At 42.0% G+C, this 18,871-nt stretch overlaps 1 protein-coding gene across 2 annotated transcripts in view; it reads left to right on the top strand.

Moving 5' to 3' along the window:
- The window catches only part of cep85l (centrosomal protein 85, like), a 52,934-nt gene that overhangs the window by 2,921 nt on the left and 31,142 nt on the right, over window positions 1-18,871 (top strand). For both annotated transcript variants that reach the window (XM_061900358.1, XM_061900357.1), the window contains exons 2-7: window positions 3,712-3,861; window positions 9,975-10,801; window positions 15,129-15,214; window positions 17,513-17,627; window positions 17,701-17,856; window positions 17,988-18,140. In XM_061900358.1, the coding sequence (XP_061756342.1) occupies window positions 3,712-3,861; window positions 9,975-10,801; window positions 15,129-15,214; window positions 17,513-17,627; window positions 17,701-17,856; window positions 17,988-18,140 (1,487 nt within the window). The remainder of the gene's footprint in view (window positions 1-3,711; window positions 3,862-9,974; window positions 10,802-15,128; window positions 15,215-17,512; window positions 17,628-17,700; window positions 17,857-17,987; window positions 18,141-18,871) is intronic.

Below are 18,871 nucleotides of genomic sequence, written 5' to 3'. Positions count from 1 at the left end.
CATGTACATAATGATTGTGATACACACATCTTCACATCTTGCACACAGATAACAGTTGTGATACACACATTTTCACACTTACACACACACTAGGATTGTGATACATGCATCTTTATCGCTCATTTTTTTTTCAAACCCTTTAAATTTGTCTCAGATTTGAATTTGTACTGTATGTCATTGTTGACTACTGTGATATGTTACTTTACCTGACTGAGGTACAAAAATAAATATTTTCAGTTTGCAGCATTATTGTTGATCAGGTTTTGAAAAGATTACAGCATATTTTAACTTTCTCTTTAGGTCCTTACATATAAGGCTGGGTGATATATCGATATACTCATTATATCGCGGGTTTGTCTCTGTGCGATATAGAAAATGACTATATCGTGATATTCGAGCATAAGTTCTCACGCAGTTGCTTTTAGCTGCGGGCATTACACTACAGGTTCTTACCACTCTTTCTTGTCTCTCGTTCTCATAGGGACTTAAAACAAGCGCACTTTCTTACATACGTGACATGTGTAACGTCACACGGTCCCTCAGAGCAGACAGGTAGCGACATGGTAACGTTAGCTGTGATGCTAGCAGAGTGGTGCGAGTGGTAATACGAGAGAGAGAAGGTGCGAATCTGGTAACAAATGAAGGAAGAATTAATTCCCAAGAAAAACAGCACAGGGTCCATCGTCTGGCGGTGGTTTGGCTTCAAGCGGGAAGATGTTAAACAAATATGCTGCAAAAGCGTTGCTACGAAAAGTAGCAACACTGCTAATGTAGCATCATTTGAAAAGTCACCCGCTAGAGGATAAGGAGTGCTTGAAACTCTGCATGTCAACATCTCCGTTCGGTGCCACACCAACAAAATGCCGAAGCAATCACTTTCAGGTCAACACCGTATGAAAAAAATAGCCAACAACAGAATGAGAGAAAACGTCCGCAGGATCCTACCACATAGAGAAGGACATACACTATTTGATTTCCTATTAAGCAGCTCATTTTTATTTGACAGTTTTTGAAATATCTTGTGTGATTTCATGCACAAAAGTGCACTTTATTTGTTTTAAACTATTGTAGTGGCGTTCTGTTCAAAAAGTGCACTTTAATTAAGTGTTGTTTTGATATGTCATCTTAGTGACATTATGCACAAAAACAGTGCACTCATAGCTTGTTTTAAAATGTCTCTGACAATCTTGCACTCTCTGTGTTGGAAATGACATAAATGTTTGTGCCACTGTTTAATAAATACAATGTTGGTAAATTGACTTAGTTGTGATTTCCCTCTTTGCATGACATGCAGTATGAAGAAGAATGTTTTAATTTAGACACAAAATCATCATACTGCTGTAAATATATGCATCAGGTGTTCATTCAAGGCTAGGGCAAAATATTGAGATATATATTGTGTATCGTGACATTGCCTAAAAATATTGAGATATTAATAAAAGGCCATATCGCCCAGCCTTACTCACATATATGCCCACTTCAAAGTAAACAATGACAATTGCTATGGATTTGCCAATATATTTTGTCAAGTTACAGTAATCATTCATCACATATGGCAAAAAGGTTGTGCAAAATGCCCCAAACATGTGATTTTGTATAGCAAAATAATGTTTTTTACAAGCCAAGACACTGTGAAGTTTGTCCGTCTCGGCGCTCAGTGCTAGCTCCGCAGCCCTGTCTCTTCATCTGCACCTCCTCCAGTCTCTCCAAACTGACTCTGGTGGGGCAGAGACCCAGCAGCTGGTCTCCATGGCCAAAAGGCTCCCGGGAGGCAGATCCAGAAGTCCACAAAAAAGCACCGCAGAAGTCACAAATGTGCCACCCCTTGTCATACAGTCCCAAAGGGTCCCGGACCAAAAGGCAAAAAAATATATATATATACAATAACACATGAAAACAAGAGGGAAACACAAAAGGATGACACAAGAGCACAGAGCTCCTGCCAACAGCAGCCACTACAGCGGCGCCATCTAGATCCCCATTAGCCGACGCACAAATGCCAGGCTAGTCATCCTGGGGTCTTTTTCAAAAGTTCAAAGTAAAATAACAATACACAGATCCAGTTACAAAACCTGTACAAATCAGATTACAGATAAAAGTAAGGAAAAGAAAAAAAAATTCTCAAAATAATAAAATAAAATAACAGTACACAGATAGTTACAGAACATACGCGGATCCAGATGCAATAAAAGAAAGGAAAAAGGAAAAGAAAAAGAACATTTTTGAAATAATAAAAAAATAATAGTACACAGATTCAGTATCAAAACATATGCAAATCCAGTTACAATAAAAGAAAGGAAAAAGGGAAAGGGAAAAAAAAAGTTCTCAAACTGGATAACATGAAATATTAACTCTTAGGTCTAAAAAGTGATTTTACATGTTTCTTAAATGTTTTTTTATTGGGATAGTCCTAATATTTAAAAGAAGAGTATTCCATAATGACATGTCTCTGTATACAACAGTGCTTTTCATTGAATTAGTTGTTGGTCACGGTAATTCAAGTAGACCTTGAGTTGAAGTTTTGGTGAACATCAGGATTGTAGACCTTGAGTTAAAGTAGTGGACATCAGCATTATAACCAATCTTGTTAAAAAGAGCAAAATGACACACTTTGGTCAAAACATATGCTTGTTCATCAAAATAAAGCAAGTATTTTTAAAAATGCAGTTTTATTTTCATCTCACTCACACAGACCTCAAATGATAAGACACTATTGGAGTGAGTAACCCAGAACAGTAGTAGTAGTAGTAGTAGTAATTGAATTTATGGGTTATACTTGTGCAGCACTTTTCTACCTTCAAGGCACTCAAAGCACTTTGACACTGTGATAAATACAAAACACATTTGTAAAAAAAAAAAATATATATATATTTTACTTGAACAAATCACGTTTGGGGCATTTTGCCGGACCTTTTTAGCATATGTGATGAATGGTTACTGTAAGTTGATATTGGCAAATCCATAGCGATCGTCATTGTTCACTTTGAAGTGGGCCTATACGTGAAGACCTAAAGAGAAAGTAAAAATATCCTGTAACCTTTTCAAGAACTGCTCAACAATGATGCTGCAAACTGAAAACATTTATTTTTACCACAGTCAGATAAAGTAACATAGCACAGTAGTCAATAATGGCACTGTACAAATTAAAATCTGAAAACACATAAAAAGGTTGCTGACAGATAAGTTGGAACTATACGCTACTTTGTGTTAGAAATGGCAACAGTGGAGGATGCATGTGCATGTACGAACCAGGGTGCCCCGCAACAAGACATCAGAGAAAAATTAGCTTATTGACTACAGCGTTGGACTAAAATTGCAGACTCACACCAAACTATCTTTACCATATATAGAGGTATCCGCTGGCGTCACATGTTTGGAAAAAAGTCACAATTCGGGCAAAAGCTAAACAGTTCGTTTGGAGGAAGTAGGAAGGAAGGCAAGATTTTTTTTTTTAAATATCTCCGCCATGCCAACATGGTTTGAATTCAAATTTCCGGGACTTGTGCAGAATCCTAATACACAAATACAGATACCAATAGGTAGGAAAAGTTAGATTTGCAATATTGGGCCCCTTTTCGAGGATCATGTACAGTCAAATAAATTGTGTTATAAATCTGCCCATCTACATGATTAATGTGATAATTAGTATTTATAAATATGACTTCCATTACACTACATATCACACTTTGTAAACTATGTCATTTATTCAAGGTTCAAATAGCGGAGGATCTGCTGGATGGGTTGGCAGCCATGACTCAACTTGGCACAGCAAACAGCCCAGCATCTTCAGGCGCAGACACAGCAGTGTGTCAGACAGTGGCGATACCGGTATTGGTACCTACTGCTCCGATGGCGTGGAAGGTAAGGTGATTCATGTTCAGAAGTCTATTTTTACTCACCATTTAGTTATGCAGATTTCATAGCTATTTGTTTGATTTTTCATTGGTGAGAAATAAATAAAATCTTTTGAGGGACCAGACCTAAGGTGCAGTCCATCTATTTGCAACACGATGGAGGTCAAAATTTGCTTAAGAAAATTCCAAAGGTTAAAATTTTATTTGTGTGTCTGTGTGTACCATATTGCCGACAATATTTGATATTAAAATAAGCAACTCCAACCTCAAATTAATAAATCAAAGTAAAATATTTTTTATACAATATCAATCTTTGCAGAATTGTAATAAAGTTATTTATTTTGCTTCATCTAATTAATTTGAATGATGGGGCATGCTTTCAAAGCATTAGTCCAGGGGTGGGAAAACTTTTTGGCTCAGGGGCCACATTGGCTTTTTATGCATTTCAAAGCATATCATATCTGTTGGAACTAAGAGTAGTCTTCTCAAACATGGGCTATTATAATCGTAATACATCTACTTTTAACAATATCATATCAAAACATCAAAGAAACATACAAATGGTATTAAATGGTAAACACATTATCTTTTAGTGAGAGCAGTTTAGTTGATCACCCTTTTCTGCCAATGTGTCTAAGTCTTGTATCAGTTTTGTTGTGGCAATTCCGAAAACAGATTCTGTTTTAATATTTGGGGGATTGGATTAAAGGGACGAACGGGCCGGATGTTTCCCCCGTGCCGTAGGTTGCCCACCCCTGCTTTAGTCACTTTATACAGTACCTTAGCAATACCCAAAGTGATAGAAAAGCCTTTGTATGGGTTTATTTTTAACATGCATACAATTACAGTATATACATCACGTATTTACGATTTCGATTCCGACATATCCGAAAAGAAGTATGAATAAGAAGGTAATGGAGGCCAGCCAGTGCGCTTGTACCGTGTATATGCTGGTTGAGTAGGTACAAATAGTCACCTGAACTGTACATTTTTATTTGTTGAGTTCCCTCCATCAGTGTTTGATGTGAAGATGATAATTGAGTTTTCTATTAATCCAAATTTTATTACTTACCAAAACAGTTTAGTCAGATATATTTCAAGACTTTTAAATACTTCAAATATTCCTGACAGTGTAATAGACAGGTGCGCTCAAAGATGTATCCATATAGTGTCCTATTACTAAAGTACATCCAGTCATGACACGGGTGCTGCATCGTTGACCTTAGCTGAAGGCTTGCCAATAATAATTTTGGAAATTAATCATAAGGTGACAGGCTGACTTTCCAACCCAATGCTTTTAGAAATTGATTGTGAACTGTGAAGCGCAAAACGGTAAGACTGAAGAAGCTCTGCCAAACTCTTCTGGTCAAGCCCCTGGTTCCATCCCGGCCAGAACTCAATCCTGGGAGCTCCTGGTTGAGAGACGAGCCCGCTATGCACAAAGATGAAAGCCGGGGCTGTTAACTTGCTGTCCATGGGACTCAATAAGAGTATAAATGAAACCAATTCAAAAATGCAATCAGAATTGGAAAAATCTTATTGATTCCCATCCCTTAAGTGCCATCTATCCAACCATCTGCTTCCGCTTATCGGGTCGCGGGGGGCAGCAGCCTATGCAGAGAAGCCCAGACTTCCCTCTCCTCAGCTATTTCATCCAGTTCTACCCGGGGGATCCCGAGGCTTTCTCAGGCCAACTGAGAGACATAATCTCTCCACTGTGTCCTGGGTCTTCCCCGTGGTCTCTTACGTATGATGTGCCCATAGCACCTCCTCAGGGAGGCATTCAGGGGACATTTTGACCAGATGCCCGAACCACCTCATCTAACTCGGAGAAGCAGGGGCTTTACCCTGAGCACCTCCCGAATGACAGACGTTCTCAAACTATCTCCAAGGGAAAGCCCTGCCACCTGACGCAGGAAACTCATTTCGGGCGCTTGTACCCGTGATCTTGTCCTTTCGGTCATAACCCAAAGCTCATGACCATAGGTGAGGATAAGGACGTAGATCGACCGGTAAATTGAGAGCTTTGTCTTTCGCCTTAGCTCCTTCATCACGACAATGGACCGATACAGGGTACGCATCACTGCAGACGCTGCACCGATCCACCTATCGACCTCACAATTCAGTCTTCCCTGACTCGGGAACAAGACTCCGAGGTTCTTGAACTCCTTCACTTGAGACATGATCTTCTCGCCAACCCGGGGATGTCCGACCTTTTCCGGGCGAGGACCATGGACTTGGACTTGGAAGTGCTGATTTTCATCCCAGTTGCTTCACGCTCAGCTGCAAACTGAGCCAGCAGGACCACATCATCCGCAAAAAGCAGAAACCTAATAATGCAGCCACAAAACCAGATCCCCTTAAAGCCCTGACTGCGCCTAGAAATTCTGTCCATAAAAGTTGTAAACTGAATAGGTGACAAAGGGCAGCCCTGGCGGAGTCCAACCCCCACTGGAAACGGGTCCGACTTTCTGCCAGCAAAGCGGACCAAGCTCTGACACTGATCATACAGGGAGCGGACCGCCACTCTCTGAGCACTCTCCATAGGACTTCCAGAGGGACATGGTCGAATGCCATTTCCAAATCCACAAAGCACATGTCGACTGGTTAAGTAAACTCCCATGCACCCTCAAGGATCCTGACGAGTGTAGAGTTGGTCCACGGTTCCACGACCAGTACGAAAACCACACTGCTCCTCCTGAATCCGAGGTTCGATTATCCGACGTAGCCTCCTCTCCAGTGCGCCTGAAAAGACTTCATCGGGAAAGCTGAGTGTGATCCCACGATAATTGGAACACACCCTCCTGATCCTCTTTTTAAGTAGAGGAACCACCATCCCAGTCTGCCAATTCAGAGGCACCACCCCCAATGTCCACCCAATGCTGCAGAGTCCTGTCAACCACGACAACCCCACAGCATCCAGAGCTGTAAGGATCTCCGGGCGGATCTCATCCAAGAAAGGAAACAGTTTGGAAACTGACAGCACAATTCATGGTGTACAACGCGAAATGGCAGAGAGCAATACAGTATTTTTTGTATTGCACCATACAAGTTCTGGTTGATTTTGGCAGGGCCAGTGAACCAATGCACCATTGTTTTGACTGAAGGAAGACCACATTTCCCATGAGGACCAGCGCATAGCGTCATAAATCATCCCAAACTACTGTCACATACATACAAACTGACACCATAATTCCACAATGAGTCAGTATGGCTGATCTTTCCACAGTAGGAACCTACGTATTTTACTTATGTTATATTTGCGATTTGCAGTCATCATAATGTATACAGTACTTTTTAGTTAGATGCATGGCTGGTCTTGTCTGTGTGGAACTGCGAACTATCAAACTGGTGGCTATTTCTTGCAACCCTGCAAATTTCCGATAGCTAACATTAGCATTAGCATTTTGGTTTGAGCAACAACAGGTACTTACTAGTAAAGCAGGAACAGAGCCAAGGCAGCATCAATATGAAATCCATCCTCGTCTTTGAACTCATGCCAGCAAGTGGAAGGATGGCCACTGTTGATCCTTTACTGTCCTTTTTATAGCCTACATTTTTCTTTTCTTTGTCTCCTCGGACAAAACTTTTCTTTTTTTGTTGTTGTTTTGCAGCTTCTGCCATGATAGCAATAATTGCACATAGGCGTTTTTGCGACGTATGCTATGACCTGTGAGGTACCCCAGGGCTCGATTCTGGAACCCCTAATTGTTCAATGTGTCCTATCACAACTTTGCAGACGGCACTCAGATCTACGTGTCACTGACGGCAGGTGAACGTCGGCCTTTGTCACTGCATTAAACAGATCATTGTGTGGATGCAAAATAATTTTCCTTGGGTAAACTCAAACAAAACCGAAATCCTTGTATGTGGATCACAGTTGCAAAGACCAACTGTTAATAGTGGCCTTAAAACCCTCTCACTGAAACCTAATAAGGTTCCAAATCTGGAAGTAATAATGGACTCAGACTTAAACTTTAACAGTCACAGTAAGTCAATAACATCTGCAGCTTTTTACCACTAGAAAACATTGCCAAAATTAGAGGAGTAATATCTAAATCAGACTTAGACTAATCCATGCCTTTGTCTTCAGACTACTGTAATGACTTTCTCACTGCCCTCTAAACAAACTGTAAAATGGCTGCAGTACATTCAAAATGCTGCTAATTGATTTTTGACTAGAACCAGGAAATATGACCACATTAATCGAATGCTCAGGTCGCTGCACTGGCCTCCTGTTGCTAAGAGATTATACTTTAAAACAGCTTCACTTGTGTTTAAATATTTTCATGGTCTTGTCCCAAAGTAAATCTCTGACATGTTAGAGCCATATGAACCATCTCGAGCATTGAGAACCTCAATGAGTGATCTCCTGCTGGTGCCTAGAGTCAGGAATAAACATGGTGAGGCTGTGTTTGAATTTTATGTTCCCACAATCTGGAATAGTCTACTTGAAGATGTTGGCAATGTTCAAATCTAGGCTGAATACACTTTGGATTTTTCTAATTATTATTTTATTCTTAATTATTTAAATTTTCTGTAAAGCACTTTGAATTGCATTGTGGTATACCCCTTCGCTACACTGGTGGGGTTACCAACTGCTTTGAAATCACAATAAACATCAGACAGGGCTTTCTCTGATCTGGTTTCTCGTCGCGATTGACTTTGTCTTGAGCAATGAATAATGCACCTAACTTTCTATATCTGATAGAAAAAAACAAATGTTCTGATTGATTTAGATTTTGCTAACAATATTGCGCCACCAGCACCAGCACGACCCTGCCTCCAGATGATGAAGGGCAGCTTGATTACAGACGCTGCTCAAATCGAGTTGCGAAAAAGCACAAAGATCATGTGCGTGAACCGCATGAGCTATTAGAAAATCCTAGTTAGGAACGTAAAGCTAGAAAAGGTCCACTTTTGATCTACCTTGTAGAATGATAGAGCCATGCCCTCACCTCCACAAAAATTCAAATGTCAAACCATCCAGACTGACTTATTTAAAAAAATAGCCTGAACTGGGAAAATGTATTCAATGTTGTTAACAACCAAAAATGCTGGCACACAGTTTTCATCCTATGTGCAGAAGTTGAACAGCAATGGAAGGATTTAAGTCTAAAATGTTTCATATTGTTTGCAGTGTTTGTTTCTGTGAAGGACATGCATATCCTCAGTCCATATACCATATTTCCTTGAATAGCCGCCAGGCATGTAATATGCGCCTGCCTAGAATTACTGCCGGGTCAAACTCGCTCCCTAAATTTATTAGCGCATGCTTACTTTTACCGCCGGGTCAAAGTCGTGACGTCACGAGTGACTCTTCCCCTTTCGTCATTTCCAAAATGGCGGAGGAGGTTTTTTTTTTTGCTTTTACTATGTGCGCCGGTTGAGGTGGGCAGGGTTGGGGGCGTGTGTATAATATAGCCAAGAGTCATGGATGCATTGGAATTCTGGGTAATTCTTATGTTGCATTTATAATGTGTTACAGAGCCAATGTTTTCCGAAATGTTTGGTGTGGGTTCACAGAGTGTGGCGCATATTAGTAAGAGTGTTAAAGTTGTTTATATCACAACATACTGTTGACCAAGTATGCATTGCAATCTCGTATGAGGAGCAGCGATGTGCATGCGTCCGACCAGCACGCAGACAGCATGGTGTGAAGGTGGGCGCTATGACATGTTGTAGAGCAGTGGTCCCCAACCACCGGGCCGTGGCCGCAGAAGAAATAATTTTTATTTAATCTTTTTTTTTTTTTTATATCACACTCAATTTTTTACTGCATGCCATTGGTAAGCGCAGGGGTGAGAAGAAGTTTTAAAATAATTAGCGCCTGCTTACTTTTACCGCATGCTTTGAATAAGCGCAGGAGTGAGAAGAGGTTTTAAATTAGTTAGCGCCCCGTCGGCTATTCAAGGAAATACGGTAATTTAAGACATGCGTTTCTGTAATCTTGTTTTATCTCTGAAGAAAATAACAATCTCTTGTAGTTTATGTAATATTTGTTTATGCATCACGTTCATACAAGTAATACTATATATAAGAATTACAGTATATGCCTGTGATTGTGTTGTGCGTTTTGGTATTGATAAAGGTATCTTTGCTCTATATACCCTTCTTTAGATGACTCCAGCTCAAGCACCACACCCTCCTCTCTGCGCCCATTGTCTATCGCTGGCCAAGAGGATGCGTTTGGCAACAGCATCCCCGTCGTTCATGTCAAGCCATCGCCCTCCACCACATCCTATGTCAGTCTGAACAGGACAGCATCATCCAGCAGCTCAGGTCACTTGAGTAGGTCTTGCCAGGTGCTCCCTCCAGCCAGTTCTCCCCTTAGTGCACCTGGTAGTGTGGACATGAAGGACCAACAGCCCATCAGAAGGTGGTCTTCTCTTACTAAGTTGTCATGTGGGGCTGAAAAGAGCTCCAGTCGGACAGCAGTTCACCAACGCAACACCAATTTGCATGGCTCCTTAGACAGAGGTCTGCTGTCTGGCTACAAAAAGGAACCCCGTAGTTTAAATGGGGACCTTTATTTACCTTTAACGTCCTCCTTACTGTGTCACAGCTTGTTACAGCGCTCACCTGGTGCCGGTCCCTGTTACTGGAGCAAACATGGGAGTAAATCTACTGGGTTTGAAACAGACCTGTCTCAGTCATCAACCCTATCCTCACCTGTTAAACGGAGCAGTTTGGGAGGTGGTCAATTGAATTGCTTTGATTTACCAAAGCGACTAGAGTCACCTCTTGGTCACCAGGTGGACAGAGACTCTCCGATTCAGCCTGCCGTCCGCACACAGATGTGGCTGGCTGAGCAAATGGAGTACAGCTCTAAAAGTGAGCACGGAGGAGAACTTAACCACCTCGCTGGCACTGGAACGAAGGTCTGTGGTGGAGAAGGCCTGTCACCTTGGCAAGGACAAACACTTGAACCAGGGTTGCAGGACCAGGTAAGATCAAGTATTCTACGCTAGGTTACTTTGAATTGAACTTTCTTGTTTTCTGCAATGTTTTCTCGGTTTAAGTTTTAGAAATATATATATATATATATATATATATATTGTGTGCAGAACCAAGGTCATAGTCTACTTTCTCTAATTTTGTATTTACTCCTAATAATAATAATCTTTATATAGATAAAAAAAATTATTTCTCTATTCACGAATGTATCACATTTTGTTGCACCAACCAGCAACAGCGATGACAGAATTCAGGAAATGGACAACTAAAGTAGGTTTATTTTGATAATTTAATAATTTTGACAACAAAGTTCTAAAGCTTTATGATGTATCATATAGTCGGTGTTTGGTTTTTTTTACCCTTTGCGTTAATATTTCGCTGTGTTCGTTGCATTTTTGTTGTGTTTTGCTTGATATGTGGTTTGTGATGTCCATGTTTTAAATATTCAGTGTTTTATTATTCATAGTTAATATTGTAAATCCTACATTCTTTATTTTAATGTACATTTAGGGTGACTCATTCAGTAAAAAAATGTAACATTCCGTTTAAGGTGGTCTGTCAACGTTTTTAGCTTTCAATCAGACATTGTGAGGTTTTGTATTAGTGTTCCTAAAAATAGATATACCGCCCCCCCAGACACATTTTTTTCTTTTAATTAAAAGTCAAAATAGTTGTCCACGCCTGTGCTAATGGGTATGAGCAAACAGTAGTGAATATTTGAATATTGGATGTTATTTTAATAAATAATGGAGAATCTTGCGTTCAAATGTGATTCATTTGCAAAACAGCAGTCCGAAGTGGCAAGACCAGAGGAGCAGTGTCCATGAGATGGGTCTAAACAAATCTTATTGCGGCCTTTCTGGTTTAGAAATGCAGTTCTTACCTTCTGGTTGCCATTTGTAAGATAATTTGGCAAAAAACGTAGTAAGCAGTAGGGCTCTCTTCAACCAAGGATTTTCATAGTCTAATTGGATTTGGCAGATTATGCCCATAGTTGACAATCAGTCAAATCTATGGCGTCGTGTTTTTCATGAGCGAAATAAACAAATAGTAATTATATGTAATTCGATATATATACACTGACTGGTCACTGAGTGTCAGTAATGTCACGTGAATGTAGGTTTAGTCACTACAGTGTCTCTTCCAAAAATATTGAACTCTTTTAAGGTTGATAGTCGAAACCACACTCCTGCGAACCGAATCATTGACTATTCTTAGATACCCCTACTAAGCAGTGGGTCTTTTTAAAGTTGTGACAATAATAAATGTAATGTACTTATTTGAAGACTTCTATGGGAATGCAAGAACCAAGACTTCGATTTCCCTCGCCCAGACACGGGACACCGGGGCCCCCCTCTGGAGCCAGGCCCAGAGTTGGGGCACGATGGCAAGCGCCTGGTGGCCGGGCCTGTCCCCATGGGGCCCAGCCGGACACAGCCCGAAGAGGCAATGTGGGTCCCCCCTCCAATGGGCTCACCACTCATGGGAGGGGCCATAGAGGTATGGTGTGTTGTGAGCTGGGCGGCAGCCGACGGCGGGGCACTTGGCGGTCTGATCCTCGGCTACATAAGCTAACTCTTGGGACGTGGAATGTCACCTCGCTGGGGGGGATTCTTGGGACATGGAATGTCACCTCGCTCGGGGGGAAGGAACCTGAGCTAGTGCGTGAGGTGAAGCAGTTCCGGCTGGATATAGTCGGACTCACTTTGACGCAATGCAAGGGCTATGGAACCAGTGTTCTCAAGAGGGGCTGGACTTCCACACTGGCGTTGCACGCAGTGAGAGGCGACGGGCTGGAGTAGCAATTCTTCTTCCCCCCGGCTTAAAGCCTGCACGTTGGTTTCAACCCAGTGGACGAGAGGGTCCCTTCCCTCCGCCTTCGGGTGGGGGTACGGGTCTTGAATGTTGTCTGTGCTTACACACAAAACATCACTTCAGAGTACCCACTCTTTTTGGATACACTCGAGGGAGTACTGGAAAATGTCCCCCCGGGTGATTCCCTTGTCCTACTGGGGGACTTCAACGCTCATGTTGGCAACGACAGTGAAACCTGGAGAGGCGTGATTGGGAAGAATGTCCGCCCGGATCTGAACCTGAGTGGTGTTTTGTTATTGGACTTTTGTGCTCGTCACAGATTGTCCATAAACAAACACCATGTTCAAAATAAGGGTGTCGAAATGTGCACTTGGCACCAGGACACTCTAGGCCACAGTTTCATGATCGACTTTGTAGTTGTGTCATCGGATTTTCGGCCACTTGGACACTCAGGTGAAGAGAGGGGCGGAGCTTTCTTCCAATCATCACCTGGTGGTGGGTTGGCTGCGATGGTGGGGGAGGATGCTGGAAAGACCTGGCAGACCCCAACGCATTGTGAGGGTCTGCTGGTAACTCCTGGCAGAGTCTCCTGTCAGAGAGAGTTTAAAATCCCACCTCCGGAAGAACTTTGAACATGTCACGAGGGAGGTGCTGGACATTGAGTCCGAGTGGACCATGTCCCGCACCTCTATTGTCGAGGCGGCTGATTGGAGCTGTGGCCGCAAGGTAGTCGGTGCCTGTCGTGGCAGTAATCCTAGAACTCGTTGGTTGGTTGACACTGGCGGTGAGGGATGCCGTCAAGCTGAAGAAAGAGTCCAATCGGGTTCTTTAGGCTCATAGGACTCCAGAGACAGCGGACAGGTACCGACAGGCCCAGCGGTGTGCGGCTTCAGCGGTCGCAGAGGCAAAAACTCGGACATGGGAGGAGATCGGGGAAGCCATGGAAAACGACTTCTGGATGGCTTCAAAGCGTCTCTAGACCACCATCCACCGCCTCAGGAAGGGGAATCAGTGCACTGTCAACACCGTGTATGGTGAGGATGGTGTTCTGCTGACCTCTACTGCGGATGTTGTGGAGGGAATACTTCGAAGATCTCCTCAATCCCACCAACACGTCTTCCTAGGAGGGAGAAGTGCCAGGGGAATCTGTGGTGAGCGCTCCTTATTTTGGGGCTGAGGTTGCTGAGGTAGTTAAAAAACTCCTCTGTGGCAAGGCTCTGGATGCTGTGGGGCTGTCTTAGTTGACAAGACTCTACAGCATTGTGTGGACATCGGGGGCGGTACCTCCTGATTGGCAGACCGGGGTGGTGGTTCCTCTCTTTAAGAAGGGGAACTGGAGGGTGTGTTCCAACTACAGTGGGAATACACTCCTCAGCCTTCCCAGTAAGATCTATTCAGGTGTACTGGAGAGGAGGCTACACCGGATAGTCGAACCTTGGATTCAGGAGGAACAGTGTGGTTTTCGTCCTGGTCGTGGAACTGTGGAGCAGCTTTATACTCTCAGCAAGGTCCTTGAGGGTGCATGGGAGTTTGTTCAACCAGTCTACATGTGCTTTGTGGACTTGGAGAAGGCATTTGACCGTGTCCCTCGGGAAGTCCTGTGGGGAGTGCTCAGAGAGTATGGGGTAACGGACTGTCTGATTGTGGCGGTCCGCTCCCTTTACGATCAGTGTCAGAGCTTGGTCCGCATTGCTGGCAGTAAGTCGGACACATTTCCAGTGAGGGTTGGACTCCGCCAAGGCTGCGCTTTGTCACCGATTCTGTTCATAACTTTTATGGACAGAATTTCTAGGCGACTGGGATGAGAATCAGCACCTCCAAGTCCGAGTCCATGGTTCTCCCCCGGAAAAGGGTGGAGTGCCCCAAGTGGAGGAGTTCAAGTACCTCGGAGTCTTGTTCATGAGTGAGCTTTGGGTTATGACCGAAAGGACAAGATCACAGGTACAGGCGGACGAAAATAGTTTTCTCCGCCAGGTGGCCGTGCTCTCCCTTAGAGATAGGGTGAGAAGCTCTGCCATCCGGGGGGAGCTGAAAGTAAACCCGCTGCTCCTCCACATCGACAGGAGCCAGATGAGGTGGTTCGGGCATCTGATCAGGATGCCTCCCGAGGGTGGTGTTTAGGGCATGTCCGACCGACCACGGGGAAGACCCAGGACACGTTGGGAAGACTGTCTCTCAGCTGGCCTGGGACCGCCTTGGGATCCCCAGGGAAGAGCTGGACGAAGTGGCTGGGGAGAGGAAAATCTGGGCTTCCCTACCTTAGGATGCTGCCCCCGCGACCTGACCTCGGATACGCGGAAGAAGATAGATGGATGGATGTACTTATTCAACAAATATAAAAGTTCAATTTAAACTTGGGCATCCACTTTTTGATTTTTAAAAATCATGTATGTTTTATAATTTTACCTTAGAAAAAGAGAAAATCAAATATTGGAAGATCAAACTTGACATTGACATAATGAGTCTCACCTCTGAATGCAATGATACCTGTTTATGTTGCAGATGCTGCAGGGGACATCCCATATTATCAACACTCTGGTGAAGGTTAAAGAGGGAATGCTGAGACAAAGAGAGCTGGAAATTGATAGGTAAATACTTCAAGATGTCTCCACCTGGCTCTACTGTATAGAGTGTAACGAAAGCATTTTTTTTTCACTGTAAAACGTGTTTATTTTTGCTGTAATGTAAAAGAAAATCATCACAGAAAATGTATTGATATTGTAGTAAGCATTGGAATATTTCTTTGTGAAATTTAGCATGCTTCATTTATAGAAGTGAGAAATAATTGACTATCAGATGCATCGCAAGTCAGACATGGACAATTATAAAAACGATAATTGAACGTGATAATCGATTTATTTATTGTAAATAAAGTAAGGCAGACAGTTCTGTAATTTGGCTGACAGCAGCAAGCCACATCACGGAAATATACGACCAGGTCCTTTATTATAGAGCACACATTTCTATTAATTTAACACATTTAATAAGAATTAATTTAACTGTTTCTTATTACAAATGCACTGATTTTGAAAGTTGCAAGTGATAAAAAAAATTGTTAAACTGCATCAATATACATAAATTAAAGATGCACAATGTCAATTTTTAATCAAATTTATAGCTCCTGAATCGTAATCGTAATCAAATCATGAGGTGCCCAAAGATTACACCAACATACAGTATAAAAACTAATTCAAACAATCCATACATACAGGTGCTGTTCATATTATTAGAATATCATGAAAAAGTTTATTTTTTTCAGTAATTATATTCAGAACGTGAAACTTACATATTATATCAATTCATTACACACAGTGATATATTTGAAATGTTTATTTCTTTAAATTTTGATGATTAGTACTGACAATTACTGAAAATCCCAAATTCAGTATCTGAGAAAATTAGAATATTAGTTACAACTAGTACCAAAAAATATTTTTTAGAAATGTGGGCCAACTGAAAAGTATGAACATGGAAAGTTTAAGCATGTACGGCAATCAATACTTAGTTGCAGCTCCTTTTCCCTGAATTGCTGCAGCAATATGGCGTGGCATGGAGTCGACCAGTCTGTTGCACTCCTCAGGTGTTATGAGAGCCCAGGTTGCTTTAATAGTGGCCTTCAGCTCTTCAGCATTGTTGGGTCTGGCATCTCGCATCTTCCGCTTCACAATACCCCATAGGTTTTCTATGGGGTTAAGTTCAGGGGAGTTTGCAGGCCAATCAAGAACAGGGATACCATGGTCCTTAAACCAGGTACTGGTAGATTTGGCACTGTGTGCAGGTGCCAAGTCATGTTGGAAAATGAAATCTTAACCTCCATAAAATTGGTCCGCGGCAGGCAGCATAAAGTGTTCTAAAACTTCCTGGTAGACTGCTGCATTGACCCTAGACCTCAGGAAACACAGTGGACCAACACCAGCAGATGACATGGAACCCCAGACCATTACCAATTGTGGAAATTTGACACTGGACTTCAGGCAATGTGGATTCTGTGCCTCTCCTGTCTTCCTCCAGACTCTGGGACTTTGATTTCCAAAGGAGATACAACATTTATTTTAATCTGAAAACAACTAAACTCAGCAGCAGTCCAGTCCTTTTTGTCTTGAGCCCAGGCGAGACGCTTTTGACGTTGTCTCTTATTCAAGAGTGGCTTTACACAAGGAATGCGACAGCTGAAGCCCATATCTTGCATACGTTGGTGTGTGGTGGTTCTTGAAGCACTGACTCCAGCTGCAGTCCACTCTCTGTGGATCTCCCCCACATTTTTGAATCGGTTTTGTTTGACAATCCTCTCCAAGGTGCGGTTATCCCTCTTGCTTGTACACTTTTTTCTACTACATCTTCGCCTCTCTATTAATGTGCTTGGACACAGAGCTCTGGGAACATCCAACCTCTTTGGCAATGACCTTTTGTGTTTTGCCCTCCTTCTTTAAAGTATCAATGGTCATCTTTTGGACAGTTGTCAAGTCAGCAGTCTTCCCCATGATTGTGTGTCATACAGAATCAAAACGAGAGACCATTTAAAGGCTTTTCCAGGTGTTTTGAGTTAGCTAGCTAATTAGAGTGTGGCACCAGGTGTCTTCAATATCTGACCTTTTCACCATATTCTAATTTTCTGGGATGTTGAATTTAGGGTTTTCATTGGTTGTCAGCTATAATCATCTCCTTTTTGGCAAAAAACTATTGAAATGTATCAGTCTGTCTTGAATGAATGTATACATTCTACAAGTTTGACTTTCTAAATGGAATTAATGAAATACATCAACTTGTTCATGATATTCTAATAATATGACCAGCACCTGTACAATATTGTAAAATATGTAAGGCTTGTGCTGTGTGAAATGTAGATTTTTTTTGCCTTTGACTTATGCAAGATTATTTTCTTTTAGGCAAAATCAGCAGATACTGCAGCTACATGCTCGCATTAGAGAAAATGAGCTAAGAGCCCAGCAGGTCCTGCACAGTCAGAGGTGGTTTGAAGACCCTCAGATTTTGAAGATGAAGGTAATTGTAACCAATGATGCATTCATTCAAACACGCATTGATGTATTTGTTTTAACCCCTGGTTATTCAATAGGAATCTGTAAAGGAAATGCCGACTGAGCGACTGGACTGTCATGAAGATCTTAGCAGAAAAATGGCTGTGGCTGAACTGGAAGTGCTCCATCTAAACGAGCTTTACAAGCAGGCCACTCAAAAGTATACAGAAGACCTCAGGAAACTGGAAGAAAAGGTAGAATTGACCTACAAATGCAGGTTTTTCTAGTAATAATCAACATGTGGAAACAAAGGTTATGGGTTTGAATACTGGCTGGACATTTTTGTTTAGTTTGCATGTTGAAAATGTATGTTTTTTGTGCACAGATAAAAACAAGGGATCGCTATATCAGCAGTTTGAAAAAGAAATGTCAGAGGGAAAGTGAACAAAACCAGGAAAAGCAGCAGCGCATAGAAACTCTGGAGAAATATCTTGCAGACCTGCCAACGCTGGACGAGGTCCAGGTCCAGTCCCTGCAGGTACACACACCAAGCAGTGACGGCAGAACTACCATTGCAGAATAATGATTCGTGCACAATTTGTGCACTTTTTTGTGGTGTGCTTTACGCTAATGACAAAAGCATTAACTCAATGCATTAATGTAATACAGTTGCAGAAGGTCAATACTTTCAATATATTTCAGTAGCAGTTGGACGCACTTTCTCATGCTATCAAATTAGAAATGATGTCCAAATTTTCTCATATATATATTTTTTTTTCAGTTGACGCCAAAGATAATTGGTACAACTTTTGTGTGCAGACAAATAGTTTTTAGTGTATGAGATAACTCTACTGTTTACAGATTAGGCTGTCAACTGCATGCATTGTTGTGGCCTCCCATATGTTTTACTAGCTAAAAATTGTTTGCATGTACACAACAATTTTTTCAAATAGTGTCGGGAGAATGCTTCTACATGGGGGACACAGGGCTCTTTTCAAGGTGAAGCTGTCAGACACTATGCGCCCGCCTTGCCAGGGAGATGTACCGTATTTTCTGGACTAAAGGGTGTACCGGATTATAAAGCGCACTGCCGAAGTGCGGGTCTATTCAGGTATTTTTTTCATACAAAAGGCGCACCGGATTATAAGGCGCATTAAAGGGGTCATATTATTATTATTTTTTTAATTTAAAGCACTTCCATGTGGTCTACATAAGATGTAATGGTGGTTCTTTGGTCAAAATGTTGCATGGATTATGTTTTACAGACCA

The sequence above is a fragment of the Nerophis ophidion genome, linkage group LG05 (genome assembly GCF_033978795.1).
Source record: "Nerophis ophidion isolate RoL-2023_Sa linkage group LG05, RoL_Noph_v1.0, whole genome shotgun sequence".
Taxonomy (NCBI): domain Eukaryota; kingdom Metazoa; phylum Chordata; class Actinopteri; order Syngnathiformes; family Syngnathidae; genus Nerophis; species Nerophis ophidion.
The sequence above is the reverse complement of the archived record's forward strand: the minus strand, read 5'-3'. Positions and strand labels throughout refer to the sequence as shown.